Consider the following 19,907-nt stretch of genomic DNA (forward strand, 5'->3'; position numbering starts at 1 on the left):
CACCCTGAACAACAGAACTGCTTTCATATTCAGAGATAGCAGTCAGTAATTATTTCTTGGTCTCTCATTTGCCTACAGCAGGTCAACCAAGGGCTGGAAGGCACATCTTGGCACCAAGTCCCAGAAGAGAATTTACTGGGCCTTTTAGCTGGAGAGTATATGGATTTATTAGTAATACCTAAGGGAGTTACACAGTGTTTCCACTATGACCACCCAGTCAAGTATACATGGTTAGTTCACACAATTCAGCAACAAGTTCTGTAACTTTGGAACTCTTTTGTCTACTTTGTGTGATAAATTCTCATTTTATGACCATTTCCTGTATTCAGCTCTGTTGAGCAGTGTGGGTAACTGAGTAGCTAGCAAAGCTCCAACATATTGTTATAATAAAAAGTTACCTGAAAAAAGTAGGCAAAAATAATTGCAATAATTTGATATTTTTCTAAGAAATATATAAGGCTCTCTGGAGGTATATTTAAAAATATAAAATTTATTAAATTTAGCTTTATTACCAGTTGTCTCTGTCATCACTTGCACCACAGTTACTTCTTTTTCTGTTGCAGCTGAAAAAAGAACTTGCAAAATTAAAGGTTCTTCTCTTCTACACGACAGTACTTTTTTAAAATCTCAAAGTATAGCCAAAATTTTGCTGTCATAAAATGCAGAGTCATATCTGTGTCTAGCTTGATATACCAAGATACGTAGCTGCATTAAAATGCAACAAATAATTCCCATACTGATAACACTAATCTGCTTTGGCTTAGATAAAAAAATCACAAACAGTGTTTACCGTGAAAGCAACCACATAATTAAAACAACATAGTTTCAATACAAAAATAAAATATAATCAAGTTTCTAGAAAGATTTAGGTTTCAGAAACTCCCTTACACTACACTAGCTTACAGGTCATATTTCAGTTAATTACAGATTTCTTGCTAAAACTTTAAGATACATTCACTGTGGTTTTTGTTTTTGTTTCTTTTTTCTAAATGTTGACTTCAGTGAATAGCTCTCTAAGACTCTAAGATCTGGCATATTGATTTCTTGTTGTGAAGTGAGCTGTTCAAGCTCCATTTAAGATTTTCATCTTGCATGTAGCCCTGAGCACATCATAGCACCATAAATTAGTTAAATTGCACATTTATCACAAATGTTATTTTAAGATACTGCGTAAATGTGATGGCTGGAAGATATACAGTATGCTGCAACAAGCCACTACTTGGGTGGGGTTAGACCAGGGTCACCTTTACACACCTGTGATTTAAAGCTCTTCCCACCCATCACGATTTCATTTTTAAACTCTTTCTTGAGGTATTTTGTTTTCTCTCACACAGTCCACATCTTTCTAAATAAAATATCAAATGCAAAGCAAAAGTTGGAATTCAAATGCAAATTTTACAATCCTGCATTTATAAATTTATGTTTAATAGGACAAAAAAAATATCTTAACATAGCTAGGTTGGTGATTTGGTTAGCACTAATAGTTACCATGCCAATATACATATCAGTGTATGGATAAAAAGGACATTATTCTAGTTAATTGATTCTCTAAATTCTTCATAATGTGAAATCACATTGGTATGCCAGTCCTGGAGGTTCGGAAATGCAAGCTGAACTTTATTTTAATATATTTGAGATATGCAGCTCCTGACTAGACATTCATTTGCAAAGTTCCAAGCATGTTTTAAAAATACATTTTAAAAGTCATTTCTGCTGCACGTTAATGGACATGGCTGCTCCCTGTATTTTCACCTGCTGCATCTCCTCAATGCACATTCTGACCCAGAGAATCAGGCCCTGGAAGTGACTTTTATCAGACTGGATGATGCTACATGGTGTTTGCAGTCATCAATTCCTTGTCTATTTTTTAAGAATAAGGAACACCACACAAGACTGTAGTCTCCTGCTTTTACTCCCTCCCAAGTCCTAGATAACAGTATTGCATGTGGAGCTTTTAGCATTACTATTATAAGTCAATGATGCATCTTAAAAATAAATTGATAGACAATATATGCAATAATCTGTCAGTTTCCTTATGCGTGAATTTCTGTTTTGTAACCAAACACTATATTTAAGCTGCTCTAATTTTCAGAGGAGGAATTCTCTGCTGTAGATGAAGAAGCCTGGCCGTATTTAGATTTAGATCATATTTGCAAAAAATGAGGAGGGCCACCAGGGAGGCTTCATAGAAGACTTTGGCTGGCCAGGTTGCCTCTCCTCAGTACCTGAGGGGCACTCCTGGGACAAGGTAGGCAACCAGCAAAACTGCATGCTATGATTTTATTGCTGGAATTTGAGCTGAAGCCATAAACATTGACACACAAATGACCTTAACATCAGATACAACTGTGAGCCAAAAAAGATGGGAAGAAAACACAGCTAATCATTAATCCCATTCATTCGGTCTTTTTAGCAGTATTTGCTGCAGAACGCACAGAATGCAGTTACACTTGTGAAGATGTGGCGCTGGCTTTCACAATTAGAGTGAGAGGAAGAAGGGAAGAAAAAGCACAAAGCAGATTGAATTAGTCGCTTATTGGAAGACAGGTTTTTTTTTGTTTTTTTTTTTTTTTTTTTAAGAAAAGAAAACATACTGTACAAATGACATTCGGATGGTAGTTATTACTTGAAACATGATTCTTAAGTGCTGTAATGGTGATTTTGATTCCCCTGTAACCATTTCTAGACTCCAAGTTCACCTGACTGGCAAAAGACATTATTTACATGCATAGTAATATAGGTACTTTGGAGATGTAAATTGTTTTCAGTGGTTTTGATGGGGTGACCTGTCAACACCAGAAGTCTGTCATTATCATATAAATGCTCTTGCTTGTTTGCGTTTATTTGGCATGTGTTTATTCACCTTCCTTCCCTCCCTTGCTATCTGCTCTGCGTGTTGTACAGCAGGAGAGGGCCATCAGAGGATTCACTTCACAATCACAAAGTTTAAGTCGTCAGTTGCAGGTGACTACTCCTGTCACTCTGAAGTGCTTAGTGGCGGAAAGGGCTGTTCTAACCCATGCAACGCCTAGCGGTGCCACTTGTGGACTGTTCAATAGGTTCAGGAAGGCGTGTGAGTATCAGCATCCCACTTGTGCTGCATATGCAGCACAGCAAAACACCTATTTGCTTTGCCACACGTTGCTTCTAAACCCTGTCTTCACAGCCAGCCTTACCTGATGCATAAAAAGGAGTTATAATGCTCATTTTTTTGTTGGGGAGGGGAAGGAGGGAAATGGTTAATGCAGCCTTTGAATAAGTGCTACCCTGCTCTTTAAATGCTAAAGTTCACTAAAACTCCAGTGATTTATGTGCAGCTTTTGACTGCCAGCACCTGGCAGATGAAGAAACCTACTCAAGCTTCAGTCATAAACAGATAGCATACAATTTAATTTTAATGTGCTCGTTAGTCGTAGCACATTTCAGACATAATTGTGAATGCAACACAAAATTATAGCAAAAAGACAATTTTAATGCTGCTGTAGAAAAAAAGGTTATATGAAGAGTCATATAATGGTGCTTCATTGTCAACAACAAAACAGGGCACAGAGTGCATTACAGTGTCTGTGCTGTTTACATGCCAATATTTTATACATAGATTCTCATATGGTGTCAGCTGTCAGTTACTTCTGCAAATTAACTGCCAAAAATGGAGACGAACAGAATCACTTAGTGTGCTGGTAACCACGGGTTACCTTTCATATGCCTAAAGATAAAGCTGCAGTATGGAATCTTGGGAGAATAATTAGGCAGAACAAAACAGAAAGTTACCAGTTGAAATAAAAAGGCATTCTACAATAGGAAATAACAACCAAGAGCGCTTATAAATAAGTAAAAGAGGTTATATCACAGAATGCCTCATAACTTTTAAGCAAAGTACTACAGTACAAACATTTTAAAGGCTTTATCAATGTTTAGGAAATACAGTACAAGTTTTCAAATAGATTTAACCCTTTGAGCACTGAGTTTGTTTTGAATTTTCTCTTTTTATTTGATTTTATTTTTTTTACTAATAAATACCTTTAGAAGTCATGTTGTGCAAAACAGTTATAATGCATGCCAGGAATGCAGTCCATGGCTTCTGTTTCTTCAGACAGTTTTAAAAAAAAAGAAAAAAAAAAGATAGCAACACTAATAAATATGTATAACTTAAACATGAACCTCTATTAATATAGATGTACTGTATGGCGAAACAAAACAAAACATACTTTGCTTTAAGAATAATGTTTCTGAATACTCTATAAATGCTATCTGTGGTATCTTTCATCATATAATTTACAATGTTTGGATGTTAGAAGAAAAACAGATCTAAAAAATGAAATATACACTATATATAAGTACAGTTCATACCTGGGGCTTATCAGGTACAAAAAACACTGTTGCTAAAAATGCTGAAGAAAAAGAAAAATAGCATTAACCACAACCACATTTTTCATAAAAGATTTTGAAATCTATACAATATATACACCTATGTTTCAATGTGAAAATTATATTTTTAAATTTCAAGGTGTGAGACACCTCTGCATAAGTGGAGGTTCATATTAATAATAAGAACTAAGCTGGTAAAGTGTTTTTTTATTAAAAAAATAAAAATAAAAAACAACAACAAAAAACATATCCATACATTTTTACCAAATTAATGCAAAAGTGCTTCAAAGTACTCAGAGGGCTAAAGATTATAGGGTGAGAAATACCAGCACACTTAGGTCACATGAAAAAAGTGCACCAGAATTAGTTATAAATGCTTAATTAAACTGTCTGTTAATGCATGCAGCTTGATGCATCAGAGGGATGCACAGCAACTAAATCCAATTTACACAAAGTTCCAAACACTTACCACTGCATTTTAACCTTCATATTTTACCAGTAACAACAGCTGATTATGCACCTCTATTTAAACACTGTACAGTTATACAAAACAGTTCAGCCCAGAGCGACTCTGGAGTTAAAATAAGAACATGTGCCAAGAACTAAACAGTAGCTTTAAGGCGTCTTTGACAGTTTTCCTCAAAGCAAATTACAGTTATTCTAATCAAAACCAAATGCTACTGCTTCTCTAACTCTGAAACATACAGAAGATGATCCTCTGGTGACTTCCCATGTGTTTTACTAAGATGAAGTTTAACAGCATGCTTGCTTGCAAAAGTCCTGTTACAAAGTTTGCACTGGTAAGAAGTTCCAATATCTTCCTCTGGAGAGGATGTCACCAGCTTTTCAGACGGTGACTTTGCTTGTGCTATCTGATTGTTAATCTGTTCACTGGACAGTTTGGACAAGTCTCTTAACCTGAAACCCAGATGTGATTCAAGATGACTGATATAAGTTGAAGGAGTTCTGATCTGTGACGCACAGTCATTACAAAAGAACACTGGATGCCCAGTGTCCAAATTTTTAAGGAACTTAGTTCCCCCCGTCCTTCGGAGCTGGTATTTCACATTGGCTAGCCAGTGGCTAATTGTGGTCATTGAAAGTCCTGTAAACCTGGAAATGTGCATTCTTTCTTGAGGGCTCAAGTCTGACATGATGTATTTACCCTCTGAAGTCTGCCGTAAACTAGCTGCAAACTGGGCCTGCAAGATGAGCAAGTGCTGAGGGTTCCAGTTAGACTGACGTCCCTTCCTTTTCTGAGCTGGTGTACTCTCTTCTGGTTCCTCTATTGTGGTACCATCAATGTCAGATTTCTCAGATATGCTGGAAGGTGTGGAAGATTTTGATGTGTGACTTTCTGTCAGGTTCTTCAGCATATCAGATATATCTGACAAGGCATTCTCGCGTAGCGGCGAGTTTGACATGAATGACACGACTGCAGATGTCTTTGCTGTTGTCACTGTAGATGAAGAAGATGCAGAAGATGTCGATGTGGATGACAAAAGCGCTGAACCCAAAGAGCAGCTTTTGTCACTCTTGCCTTTCGTCAAATCTATGGGTTGGTCATTGTTGACATGATAAAAATAACGGTCTAAGTGGTCCGTTTTTTTGGACTGTAGAGGTGGGGTGGCTACTGCAGCCTTTTCTGCCAAACTATTGCTCATTTTAAAAAGCATGCTCATTGGGTCCAAAGCAGGCAAAGATGGCTTCGCAGCCTTCCCAAGGTGAATATTCATGACAGACTGCAGTGCACTTAATGGATTTACAAATGGCTGTTCAGGAGGGTGATCAGTAATGATAGCTGTGCTGCTACTTAAAGAACTTACAATTGATTTAACGGGTTCTTTCCCATTTTCCACAGGTTCTACAGTTGGACTGTCCTTGCAGCCATCTCTCTGAGGGACTGGGCTGTTCTGCTGGCTTTTAAAACCACCATCATTGGAGGCATCCATTTTAAGGGGTTCACTGACTTCACTACTGCATGGTGAAGGTGTTGTACGCTTCATTGGAGAAAGCTTTCCTTCAGGCTCTTTCACTTTCTCCTCCACTTTAGCCACCTTCTCAGTGACTTTCTTTACCAATTCTTCCATGGCGTGAAAGTTTGTTTTTGGCACAGGTGAGGTCTGGCTGCTTGGCGGAGACACCAAAGGCTGGTTTTTAGATGGTGATACTAGTTCATTGTTTCCAAACACAGGTTTTAACGGTGTACTTTTGCCAGATGAACCCAATGATAGCTTCATCATATTTGGCAGCTGATAGGCAGCATGAATGCTGGGGTAGCCACCCCAGCTTGGTGTGCCATTCTGGGCCTTATTTATAGCTGATGTAACTGTGTTTTCTAAAGATTTCAATATATCTAGTCCCCCTTTAGGGCTTTCTTCTAGGTCATTTTCAGTCAAGTAATGGTACTTTGAAGAAATATCGTATTTCTCCTCATCTCCACTTGACTTTTCTTTGTCCTTCATTTTGTCATCAGCAATGCTTCTTTCTTTATCTACTTCTTTTTTTATTTCAACATTTAATTTAGGGGAAACACTAGATGGTGTATTGGAAGGAGATGTAAAAGTGGTGGCAGCTAGTGGCACAGACTGGACTTTCTCATCTACTAAGGATGTTATTGTAGGTGTTGCTGGGGCTTCTATAATTGGCTTCCCTTTTTTCATGGCAGAGTTTGTGACTTTAATAAAATGTCCCGTCACCATCATGTGAGCAGTGAGTTCCTGCAGAGTGTCATGTGAACTTCCACATTCCATGCACTTCAGAATTTGAGATTTCCTTGCCTCAAAGTGCCAGGCATAGCTCGCACCATTCTGGTGACCATAGCGATTATTTGGTGTAATGTAGGGATTGGAATTCTTTTGAAGTGCATCATTGGTATCCAAGATTGTTGCTTTTGGTGTCCCACCTGTGGAATCTGGAGAACTTGGAAGTTCAAGCTCTAGTGATGCTTTCTTTCTAGGAGCTGGGATAATTTTTGCTGCTACAGGTGTAACAGGTTCCTTCAGAGGCACTTTTTGGTAGTGTTTTGTTTTGATCATATGAACACTCAAATCCTGAAGAGATTCAAATGAATGACCACAGTACATACACTTTAATACTTTCTGGGCATCTTCTTTCCCTTCCATTTCAAGCAATGAGCGTTTACGAGGTTTGGACCATCTTTTAGGGTTATTGTTATCAGTTTCATGGTTGTCATCTCGATAATGTCCCGTTTCATTCATGTGCACTGTTAATTCTACTAAAGTATCATAGGCAGCACTGCAGTCTTTACAGCGGAATTTACTGGCTCCAGTAAATATAGAGCCATAAAGCTTACTGCTTTGTCTGTACAATTGAACTGTACTAAAAAGGCTCGGTTCAGGAAGAATTCTGCTTTGAGAAACTTGCTGCAGTGTTTTAGCCATAGCAGTCTGGTGCCAGTCAAAGCTGCCACTTCCACAACTGCTGCTGCTGCTGCTGCTACTGCTGCTGCTACCATTGTTTTTTTCTGAAATAGGCTGGTGAATATTCAAATTGAGATTGGACCAGTAGGAATTGGAGAGAAAGTTATTATAGACAGCTTTCATTTGTTCTAAACTATCAGATACAGTAGAGTCTTCGAGTGGTATTGAAACCTCCTTGTTCTCTTCTTCATTTTTAATAGAACTGCTCTCAAAGTCTGCCATGCGGTCACTTGTCTCACTGATGTGTGACTCACTGTCCATTTCATGGCTAGAAAATTCAGCAGCTGGAGAATTTTGGTAGCTTTGGCAGTTCTTACTGAAGTCTTTCTCTGGACATATATATTTTGCTGAAGGCTCACCATCAACTGTGTTTTCATCAGGTTCCACATCTTCTTCCACCAATGCTGCTGCTTTTAGTTCGTCTGAAACATAAGCTATTATGAAGAGAAGAAAATATGTTAGTTTCTACCGATCGTACTTTCACTCAAGTGTTTCAGCCAAAGAACTGCACTTATTTGTAAAATTAAACAGTTAAAATTTAGTGTTTCTTCTGAGCAAGAAAAAAATCTGCTCTTCAAACATAATTTGCCACCTTATTCTTCTCAAGGGGCAACAGCTTGAAATTAAAACTAAATTTGAAATTAATGAAGCACATTCTGGAGGTGGCATTCATTTCTAAAGTAATAAATTACTTGTATCAACCTCAGAGACAGCAGTTCCTGTCTGTCAATTAATATGTCTTATGCTTCTCCTACCCCTAATGCATTTCTTAACAGACAGATTCACAATTTAAATTAAGCAAGCATTTTTTGCTCATTACAGTTTTGAGACTCAATCTTTAATAAATATAAAGTACAAGAAACATCAAAAATTCCGACAAAGTAAAAAAAAAAATAAATCCCCAGTTGCAATAATTAAAAAATGAGATTTTCATGAAGTTATCATTATTAGTAGTTATCATATTTTGAGAGGAGGAGACAGTAAAAACAGGTGACACAACCTTCTGAAACAGCTCACTAACAGCAATTTGAAGATATTCATTATGGGTGTAACAAATGACCCATTCACATTTAAGTGTACCTTTCTCAACAAGAAAGCCTATGCAGAATTATGTCAGGAGCTAGTTCAAGAAAATTGGTATGCTGTACTCATTCTTGCTGTATAAATATATACGAGACCTTCCAGTGGACCTTACAAATGTCAAAGTGTTTGCTCTTTAGACTACTTTGTCAATATTTACTCAGCATAAACTACACAGACACCCAACAGGGATCCTGTCTTTTTTTCCTCCTCAAGTAATGCAACTGGTGATTTAAATTTAAGATACTCTTCCTAAATAGGATAGTTGAGAACTGACAGTAAACATGTTCTATTTTTCCACAGAGCTTCTGTGCACGTATTCTACAGATATTAAGTCTACCTAAATTTTTCCTTCAGGAAAGGAAACTACAGTAACATTAGGAGAGGGATCAATAATTGATCAAAATAATCTATTTCTATATAGTGCATTAATTTACAGCTAAGAAAGCAAAATAGATCATGACTGTCCTGTATTAAGTGGAATTTAAAATGTGCTTGCAATCTATCACAAATTTAATTATAAACTTGAAAAAAACATGTTTCCAGTAGACTCTGTGGTTGAGGACACTTGACTTTTGACCTTCTTCTCTGCAACACAGCTGGAATGTATGGGTATCTGTATTGTAAACACCTTAAACAATCTACAGCTTGTTTATTCAGGCAATAGTGCTAAGAAGATAATGATTAATATCCCAAGAAGAGGAAAAAATGTGGGAGAATACTATAGTAGATGTCATATATACAGTATTGAACCTTGCAAACTTATTTCAGTGAAAATATGTTTACGTGTTGTCAGAAAACCAAAAAAGACAAACAATTGTTAAAGCAAGAATGTAATCAGGCTTTTAGTTTCATAAGAATATTTCTTCATTCTGTTAGGAAATACAAAATATTCACTACTATTTCTCACGTGAATGAATGGGAACAAATCTTCCTCTAAGCATGGAAAATTATAATCTGATCTACAGAATAGCAGCTAAACCTTTGAAGGCACAAACATAACACAATAGTAACAGGTAATTGTGATTAGATGATTTAAGCTCAGGTAATTTCAACACATTTCAAGAAAATTCATACAGCAAGGCTCCTATTTTTAACATTTGGAAGAATGTAGTTTGAAAGAATTAAGTTAAAAACTTTAAATTATTATAAGATGTTTTGAAGATGCTGATAACATCTTTAAAAACATATATATGTGCTCTCATGAAATAGAACGTCTCTCTTTTTCTCTATTTTATGCTTTTTCAGAATGTTTTGAAAGAATTAAACAATCCTTATTTTACGCGTGCTACAGTCATGCTGGCAATCTGTAGTCAGAATCAGTGCCTACCAAGCAAATACATGCAATGAAGCCACAATAATGAATTTATCATCTAACAAGATGGATTTCATACAATACTTTCATTCCCTGATAGATGGTACAGATTGCTTTTGATTTTATTTGTGCATTCATGTTTGTAAACTCTACCAAAGTCTTCAGCAAAATCTCCAGCAAAGCAGACCAGAGCTCTCTAGAGCTAAAAAAAAAAAAAAAAAAAAAAAAAAAAAAATTAAATAATGACTAGTAACTTGTAAACAATTGACAACCAACTACCTCCATCTGAACTATGCCAAAGATCCTAGTGATAAGAATGAGGAAGGATGGAGGGAAGAAATGACAGCATGAACCTATGATTTGGAAGCAAATGTACCCTTTTTCTCTTCCACCTTGTCGAAACAATTTTTCTTTTACTACTCTCATTCCTTTGCCTCATGTGAAACTGAAGACTCCCTTTTTAAGAGGTAAAGAAAATCCAAGGTTATTGAGGTTATTGTCACCCTGCCTGCGTTAGAATGATCTTGTGCACGCCTGCAGTCTGAGATGAAAGACCAAAGCACCCTATAAATGTACCTTCACTCTTTCTGTCCACTGGGTACTAGCACGAGCGTGTGCCACCCACTCCCACACACCACGTACCAAAGCCCTGGGCTGGGTCCCTGCATGCCACTGAAGTGCTCCCGCCGACCAGTGCTCACCAACACGGACAGGGGGCACAGAACCAAGTCCCTAATTAGTGTGGTATTCTTTACACTTTTATTTCTCTTAGCGCTGAAATCTTGTGAATTTTGTTTGGATGAAACACTTGTATTGTCACATTCACCGTTTCTTTCAAGAGTGACTTTTACATTAGGGAAAACCTCCAGCAGGCGGCTCATTTAAATGTAAATCTATTTACCTTTCATGCTTTCTTTGCCCTTTTCACCAACTATCAAGCATATTTGCGTGTTAACCAGGAGCTGCCTCTTCTATAGCTGTTCTCCTTCCTAAACTCAAGTTGTGAAGCCAAGTTGTGACATCAGTCTTTGATCCAGATATGTGGGAAATGAGGAATAAACAACAGCGTGGAATTTAACCCAGCAACCTGCAACTTTAATCAAGTGACAGTTTGAACAACTCCTTCTGCTCCCTGCACAAGGGAGAGGAGGGATGAAACACAACATTACCCCCTACTCACTCAACCAAAGGTGTATACAAGCGATGACTGTGTTCAGGGAAACATCTCAGCCTAAGACTTAAGACACGGTCCTAAGCAGTTTGTGCCAGTAGCTTCTAACATCTTATTCCAAGGGTTGGTCACCTACCACATGCCTTCAGGGCTGAAGTATGGCATCAGAAGACAACCCATCAAGTCTTGGCCAACCTGCAGTGGCAGACTCAGCCATTTTCAAAGGTTTCTGCACCACTACAGGTAGGTTTACAGTGGCTGAAGAGCTCACAGCTCCCTAAGGCTTTGTCCTCAGAGAATCCATCAGCAGGTAATGGATGCACTTCCTCCTCAGAAAACCCAACTGAATTGTTATCAGCATGTGGGAAAGAAGGGGATTAAGGCCAAATTTTAGTCTCACACCACAGGGGAGTATGGGATTAAGAGCACTGGAGGAAAGGAGCCCAACTGCAGCTAAGGGAACCTCTGATCCAGTGTGAGGTTGTGCCTCACCACAACCTGCTCAGAGGGAGATGATGACTGGCATTCTGTCTGGATGCAACAGACAGAAGGACGAGGAGGGCAGTGCTGAGAAACTTCTCCTTTGGTTAAGTACCTACAGGAAGAGCAAAGAGACTATGAAAATGGAAAATAAAATCAGGAAGAGATGGTTAAAAATAACAAAACAAAATAAAAAAACTTTTAATTGAGATTCACTGCTGACGGAGAGATTGTCTTTAAGAAGCACTATCTCAGTCCATATTTACTCAGCTGTTTGCTTCTTATTAATAAAAAAGAGAGACTCCTGGTTTGATATGTTTCAAGTGTAGAGTAAATGCTTGAAACAGCAGGGCATCTGTACAACTGTTCTTCAACACCTTGACAGCAAAGTCTGAGGGGAAAAAAAAAAAGACTTTAAAGGCAATTCTAACAGCAGAAGTTAATAAGAATGGAAATGAAAGAAATTATGTGCTTCTGTATTTTTGTTTTTCTTTTTCTAGTGTAAAAGAAGAATAAAAAGTCACCATTCCCAAAAAAGTCTGTAGTTTACATTTTGCAGGACACCATAACACACAATAAACTGCCTGCAAGTTGACAATGTTGTCACTGTGACATATCTGACAAAAGATGGGCAGTGGTTTTGTGGGGAGGCCCTCAGTTTCTAGAGATGAGGATATCCAAGGGATTATTGAACCTATTGCAGGTACAGCTATTGAGACGTTGAGAATGGTTCCCTCATTAATATTTATTAAAATTATTAACTAAATTGCAAGGTAAAAATGAAATTAACACATTTGATATAAATACATAACTGTAAGCTGTGGTATAATGGAATTCGTTTCCATACAAGGGGGAATTACCTTCAAAACCAAGCTATGGATCATTTCTTTGCCAATGGAAATAAATGGTGATACATCACTACCCAAAATGATTTAGTGCATATTGTTTATACACTAATACACTCATGTACCTCTCTCTACACTGACACCACAGGCACTATAGACAGCTCAGACACTATCCAAAGCCAGAGAAATGTCATCAGCCCATTATGTTTTTGCAGAGCTGGAACAGCCACTGCTCCACTGACCTCCCGGGCCAAACTTTGCCACCTCCCGAGGTGCCCACTAGCACCACAGCCCCTGGCTCGAGCCTCGTCTATGAGAGCTCCTCGGTAGCACTCAGATGAAAATGCGGCCTGGCTCTCCTCCCTTCCATGGCAGCATACACGCAATGTCCACAATGTGGTCAGACATGCACCTGAAGTTTCTTTGGAAAAACAAAACCCTAGCATTAAAGACATACTTTACTCTTCTCCCAAACCCAATTAATTGCAGAATTCTTCTCACATTTCCTGAAAAAAATGCATCTGAGACCATATATTTTGGCTTGGATCTATCCAAATATTTCATTGCTATACTTTTGCAATGTCTTAATTATGATTTTTTTTTTTTTTGCCAAGACTTTGATTTTAATTAGCTTACCAGAATATATTTAAACTAGAATATAAGCTCTTTGCTTGAAAAAGTATCAAAACATTCAAGTATTCTTCCAACATGAAAAAATGCTTGACTACAAGTTCATCAAAACCATTCAATTTCTTGGAAGTATTTTGATTTAACCAAATGGCCTTTTATTAAAAAAATGCAACCAACTTTATTACTTATTTATGTATAGTTTGAAGTCATCATGTAATGCTAAAGATCATTTCCCAAACCACCTAATTTTTGATTGCATATTGAAACTTTTAAACCCTTAAAAAAAAAGGGAATCCATTTACATCTCACACTTCAAGAACAGAACAGAAGACAGATGCTGGGAGCTGGAAGGCTCTAGCCACCTAAGAAATTACTTAATTATTATTATTATTATTTACAATTTGAGTAACCTATGAAAAAAACCTCAAGGAGTCTACAGTTTCTGTGGGATCATTCAGAGTCAAGATGGGGCATGGCCTGAACACAAGTCAAGAGAAAGCCAACAGCTTTCCTGAGACGCTTTGACTGTGCCAATGGACATTATACACAAAATTAATGAACAGAGGCAAGAGAAAAACAGCCAGTGGATGGAATCAAAGACCTAATGCAACTGTAGGCATACAAAATAGTTCTATCAGTCTGTTAGAAAACTCCCACTCCTCAGGCATTCCACTTACAGGAAGAAAGGCAAACATCCCACCCACGAGTTATTTCTATACAGAGTCTGACTGATAATTTGCATGTAGCTGAAACTATGTTTGAGACTTCAACATGTGGCAGAGATGTCAGTATATTCCTAGTGAGGCAACAGAAACAGGAGGCCATAGTGGCTCCTGGTTTACACGAGTGGCACATGACTACACTGGCGTGGCAATGCTGATCAGCCAACACCTTGAGCGGGACGTTTTTTTTTGTTAGAAAGGTCAAAGGTTCTGTTTCATAGGGGCAGGACTGTCTATTATGGGAGATAAATGTCATTTCCAAGTGGAGAGGTCAGCACTGCTCTCACCTGTTGGCTGAAGTAGCTGGTACCTTGCACCAAGGCACGATCCTACTCCAAGATTATTCTGATTATTCTGCCCACTGGCAAGGTCAAGAATATTAATTTGTAACATGTTAATTTGATGTGGTGTGCATGGTTCATGCTAGTTTAGCTGGATTTTTGTATGTTGATACATCTGCAGACTTTGCATGACAATAATATTGTAGTATGAAGTTACTGGGAATCGGCACGGATGATGCAACACAGCATGCCAATTTAATGGGTAGGTATCATTAGGCACTAGAAACTTTGAACTGTACTTGTGTTTGTTCCTTCGTGAAAATACTGCAGCTGTCTGATACAGAGTTCACAAACAGGCCAAAAGCATCCTGGCCTGGTACTACATTTGGAGCAACTTCTGAGAGTTCAGATCAAATGTTAAGTGCTAAGAGTTGAGAATTACATGGACAAGAATACTCAGGGAAGAGATGATAACCAGGACTGAGTTCATATATCATTAACGTGTGGACCACCTAGACTCAGTAAAGCAAGCACCTCTTCCTCATGTCACTGTATTCCATAGTCCCTTGCCTTTCGTGTACTTCAAAGGAGGGTACAGAATTCAGGTCTCCTGTTCAATTCAGACTTTACGCTGACATACAAAAGGTATCATAGAGAGAACCTACAAGTAAAAACAGTAAACATTCAAAAATTTCTACTAATTCTGCTAAAGCAGGCATTCTTTTTTTCTGGAACCTAATACTGCTCAGTCTTTTTTTTGTTTTTATTCCTGTTAAAAGCACACATTCATATGCTATCTCCTTCATTAAATACAGACCTGAAAAAATAGAATGCCATTATATTAAATGCTGTCTTAGGAATGACTTCGCAGCATTGGCCATCATTCCACTTTGGTGTTCAAAAGCTCCAATGACTGTTTTACTCTTCACAGCAATCCTGTGGAAGAAGCATTCTTACTCACAGTTTATAGCTATGGCCCTGGAAATCCAAAGTTAAAAATAACTTGCCCAGTGCCAGACAAGAAGACAAGTAAAGAAGCCTGCAACTCCTGTAGGTTAATATATATAACACAGTTATTTACACAAAGCATGAGAAAAAAGCTTAAATCTGTGTTTTTGTTCCTACGTTCCTTCACAGTATGTTTATGCGAGTGCAATTTATGTGTGTAACTGAAGAGAATTGCTAGTTTTCAGCTTAAAAAATTACTAAGGATAAAATACCCAGTGAAATGCCCACATGTACACATACTGTGCAAAATCTAGAGCCTGTGGTTAAAAAATCTCCACCGAACCAAGCTGCTAGAATCCAGTAAATGCTGAATCTGCATACTGCCAGCAAACTCCTTATCACAATGGGGAAAATAGGAAAGGTTTTTGAAATGAGGAAAGGAATTGTCACAACTCTTATCCAAAAAGCTTTCTGCTCCCAGCACAGAGCAAGACTCCAGGTAAGCTGTGAATGTCTGCTCTACCAGGGCAGCGTTGGAGATGTAACACGATGGATCATGCCTCCCTCCTTGAAAGCCATGCTCTGCCTTAATTTCTGCCCGGGACCTGAACTCCCTGAATTCAACCTGCTGAGCAGAGTTTTTCTAAAATCTGCTCAAATTATCCACCCAAGAAAAGTAACACCACGTCTTCCTAACATGGAAAACAGCACAAGCTCATATCACGCTGCAGTGCACATAGGGTTGTGTGAGGATCAGTCTGAGATCTGTCTCACTTAGAGAGCAGATCTGCAGGAAGTTTCTAACACGAAGGGATCTGAAAATTGACAAAATCTTTCAGAGACTCAAGGTCCAAATTACTCCCATGTATAATGTACTGAATCATATGGGTTTTAAAAGAGAATTCCTCATGTAAAATTTGCTATCGGATGTCAATATTGTACAGTTGGAAGAGAACGCCATGCTTATGAGAATAGCTCAGAGGGTATGGCTGGTCAGGAACAACCAACTTTTTTTTTGGTTGTCCTAAATTTGCAGTCACACATACATGATAGAGCTGACTTCCAAAAATACTGCTGCGCAGAAGCTGGGAGGCAGTTTATGTTCCACTCTACGTGCCCACGGCTGACAACCAGCAGCAACGCAGGATCACAGCATCCAAGTGGAAAAGCTGAGAAACACAGTGGGCTCCTGCATGGACAAAAGGCCCTCACTTGCTATCATGTTTTGCATTTGGGGGGAGTAGACATTTTGACAGCCCCTATGAGCATAAGCCTGAAATTTCTGTCTGATCCTGCTGAAATAGAAAAAGGAGAAAACAAGGTCTTGGCCTTCTCTGTCACTGCAAAAACAGTCTTTCTCAAGCACTATTGAGACTAGATCAAGTAGGTAAGTAAGAAACAAGGACTGTGAACACCCAGTGGGAATTCTCAATTGCTGTTTGGTTTGAGTAGTTTCATGGTCATCAATACTCACAGAGTACCTTCCTCTTCCTCCCCTCCCCACCTCCAGGTTACTGGGGAAGGCTGGGGAAGGGGTACCCTTCCTGCAAGAACACCAGAGTTACAAACGCACATCACACACAGGGGCACACAGCTTCCCGCTTGGAGGGTTGAGAGCCACCTAACAAGCCACGGAGGGGAGACAACACCAGAGGAAGGATTCAAGAGCCAGACACAAACTGTTGAAGTAAATAGCTCACAAGCAGCCCCACAGTCTGAAAGCATTCACATAAACTTAACAAATACAATTACAATGTGCATTAGTAACAGGAAAAAAAATCTACATTTTCTGTATAAATTATTCATTACAAGTAAATGTGATCCACTCCTAGACAAAACTGGTTTTGTGTTGGTTTCTAAGACAGTTGCTAGGTGTGAAGTACTACACACATGTTAGAATTTCCCACTCCATGCAAGCACATATTACAGCAGGAAGCACATATTACAGCTTGATTTTGATTTAGGAGGGACACTGGGTTTTGGACTCTTCACAGAATTTTTCTAGGCATAGAATTACCATTTCCTCTAGTAGACAAAAATGTTTACTGGAATACACAAAGAATAAAAAATAAATGGATTTTTAAAAAATTATTTTTAATAAAAGTCACTATCAACATACTGATAAGAACAAGCCAAATTATCTGTGTGAATTGGTACTAAAATATGCAGTGACACAACCTCTGCTTGATATCAGCATTTGGGTGGCATCTTTTAATCACTGAAAAGCACACAGGGCATTCACCAAACAAATACAAGATTCACAGCCAACTGCAGGATAAGCAGGCATGAGCATAAAAGTTCTCAATATGGCTCTAATAGCTCTTAATTATTATAATCCTTCACTGAGCAAACAGATGTTGTAAGGGAACTTTACTTTCTTCAAATGCAGTAATCAAACCATTCTGCTTCTGCCCTGCCTCTTTTCAGTAAATGCTTTGTATACTGGAGTGGAAATAGCAAATTTAGTGACAAAATGACCATTTAATTGTCACAGAAATCTGTTTCTGAACAAAACTGATGTTGTCATTTCTCTTTATCCACATTTCTCTGAGCCTTCTGATTGCAGTTTAGAATTTTTTGGACTAAAAAAATCTTACACCTTACTTTCTATAATCTTCCCACATCCTTGGTTGCTCCAAATCTGCCACATCTTACAAATTTTACAGTGACCAGAACACTGGCTTTGTATATGTTTAACCATACTAACATTAACACACATCTCGATCTGCAGCCTTCATTTTTCTTGCAAACTTGAAATTCCTATTGATGCCCTTTATACAGTAGTTTCAATAGCTATTTTGGTTGCAGTGACTACTTACAATAAACTCCATACAACTGTATGAATGGTATAGGAGAAATCCAAATGATTTCAATCACAATTTCAGCTATTGTGAACTTGTACTTATAATGAAGTTTCTCCATGAAAAAAAGGAGTTCACTGTGGGCCAACAAAGCTTTGTGTCCTTTCAGAGTTTTTATTCAGCCTTCATTTAAGAAAAACAACTATTGACTGCTACATGAATCCTAAGACTTAGAGAAAGCAAAGATCCCAAGGCTTACCTCTACAAGATGGCCCCAACTTGTTTTGTATGGAAAGCAAAAAAAAAGCACTGAATATTCATTTCACTCATTTGCTAACTATACTAATATGCTCTTTTGTAAATGAGTCTCTATCTAGCACTAGCTATTGAACTGAAGGATATTTTAATAGGTGGGTTTTGCTATAATGCCACACTAAGATAATGTGCTGGAAACAAATGGTTCACTGATTCCTGAATAGAAAATTTGCTGGAAAACCCTGAGAACTAGAAGATGAGGGGGGAGAGGATTAAAATGCTTCTTCAAAGCCACCAACCAAACCCTTGTCATTTTTAAAAGATGGTCCTATGGCACAATATGAATAGTTTATAGCCACAATTGTGAACATTCAATGTCATATAAGAAAAGACACTTGTCAAGAGCCTTTCCCTTACAAGCACCCTCATCATGACCTGTGTTAATGAAGTTAATTGAATTTAAGATCAATAATGGTTAATTATTGCAATTTGACATTCTGAGATAAATGGCTTTAAGACAGAGAAATGTGTGTGTATGTGAATTCTCTCCAAGAAGGTGAACACGTTACAGCCTAAGAGGGATCACACACTCCTTCCATTGATCCTGGTACAATCTGATCGACCTAATCCTCTGATGAATGTGGGCTTTTCACAGCTACAAGTAAATGTTCTACAAGACTACTCTAACCCTTGTCACTGACCAAATCTATATGAGCTGTACACTACAAATCTATTGAGATAGATTAAAGAACTGCTGTAGAAACAAGAGATGCTTCAATAAAGATGAAGGTTTATTATACTAACTACAAACATTGCATGCAGTATGTAATTATGAATGCTTATGGATTATAAGAGCTTAATTTTAGTCAGTTGGATGTAAGTGGTCAAAACTGAACAACAGTGTGAAATTATAATAATTTAAAAAAAAAAAAAAAGATAAAAAATAATCCAACAACAACCCTGAATTTGATGACTTATCTGTGAACATTCGTCAGTAAGTGATTTCGAAATCATCCTTGAAATGTGCAAGATAACAAGATGCCCATGCTCATAGACAAGTATTTATTTCATAAAGTCACTCATCAACCCACTCCATTTATTTTTTTGCCTTTTTTTTTTTTTTTTTAAGTTTACTTTCATAGTAGTTCCTCAACAGGAAAACATTTTTTCAAACATGTTAGTAATGATATTCTTATATGAATACCGAACTAGTAAAATGACCACTTACAAGATTTATAATGACAAAGTAAATGTCAAGGAAAAAGTATTACTGATTGCAAAGCACTGACAATAAAAGCCGCTGAAGAGTTCTGTCAAAATGTAAGATTATGCAAAAACACTATTGAGAACACTGCTAATCATCCACTCTTGTCAATTACTTGAAGGGTATCTGACAGCATATTTACATTAAACACATTTCAGTAGCAAAATCCTTAATGCTGTATCAGAATATTTTCATTATCATTATAAATCCTCTAAAAAGTCTTTTTACAGCAGAGTATTTTAGCAGCAAGAATGTAATATGTATCTCTGTAGCAGGTAGGGGCATCTATTTCATGCTATTGTAG

General features: G+C 37.8%; 1 protein-coding gene across 1 annotated transcript in view; it reads right to left on the bottom strand.

The window, feature by feature from the left end:
* Window positions 1-5,045: 5,045 nt before the first annotated feature.
* TSHZ3 (teashirt zinc finger homeobox 3) overlaps window positions 5,046-19,907 on the bottom strand; it is a gene marked incomplete at both ends in the record, with an annotated part of 63,660 nt that continues 48,798 nt past the window's right edge. Inside the window, one exon of the mRNA XM_084294754.1 lies at window positions 5,046-8,245. Coding sequence (XP_084150880.1) covers window positions 5,046-8,245 — 3,200 coding nt within the window. The remainder of the gene's footprint in view (window positions 8,246-19,907) is intronic.

The sequence above is a fragment of the Netta rufina genome, assembly GCF_964035555.1.
Source record: "Netta rufina genome assembly, chromosome: 13".
NCBI classification, from domain to species: Eukaryota; Metazoa; Chordata; class Aves; order Anseriformes; family Anatidae; genus Netta; species Netta rufina.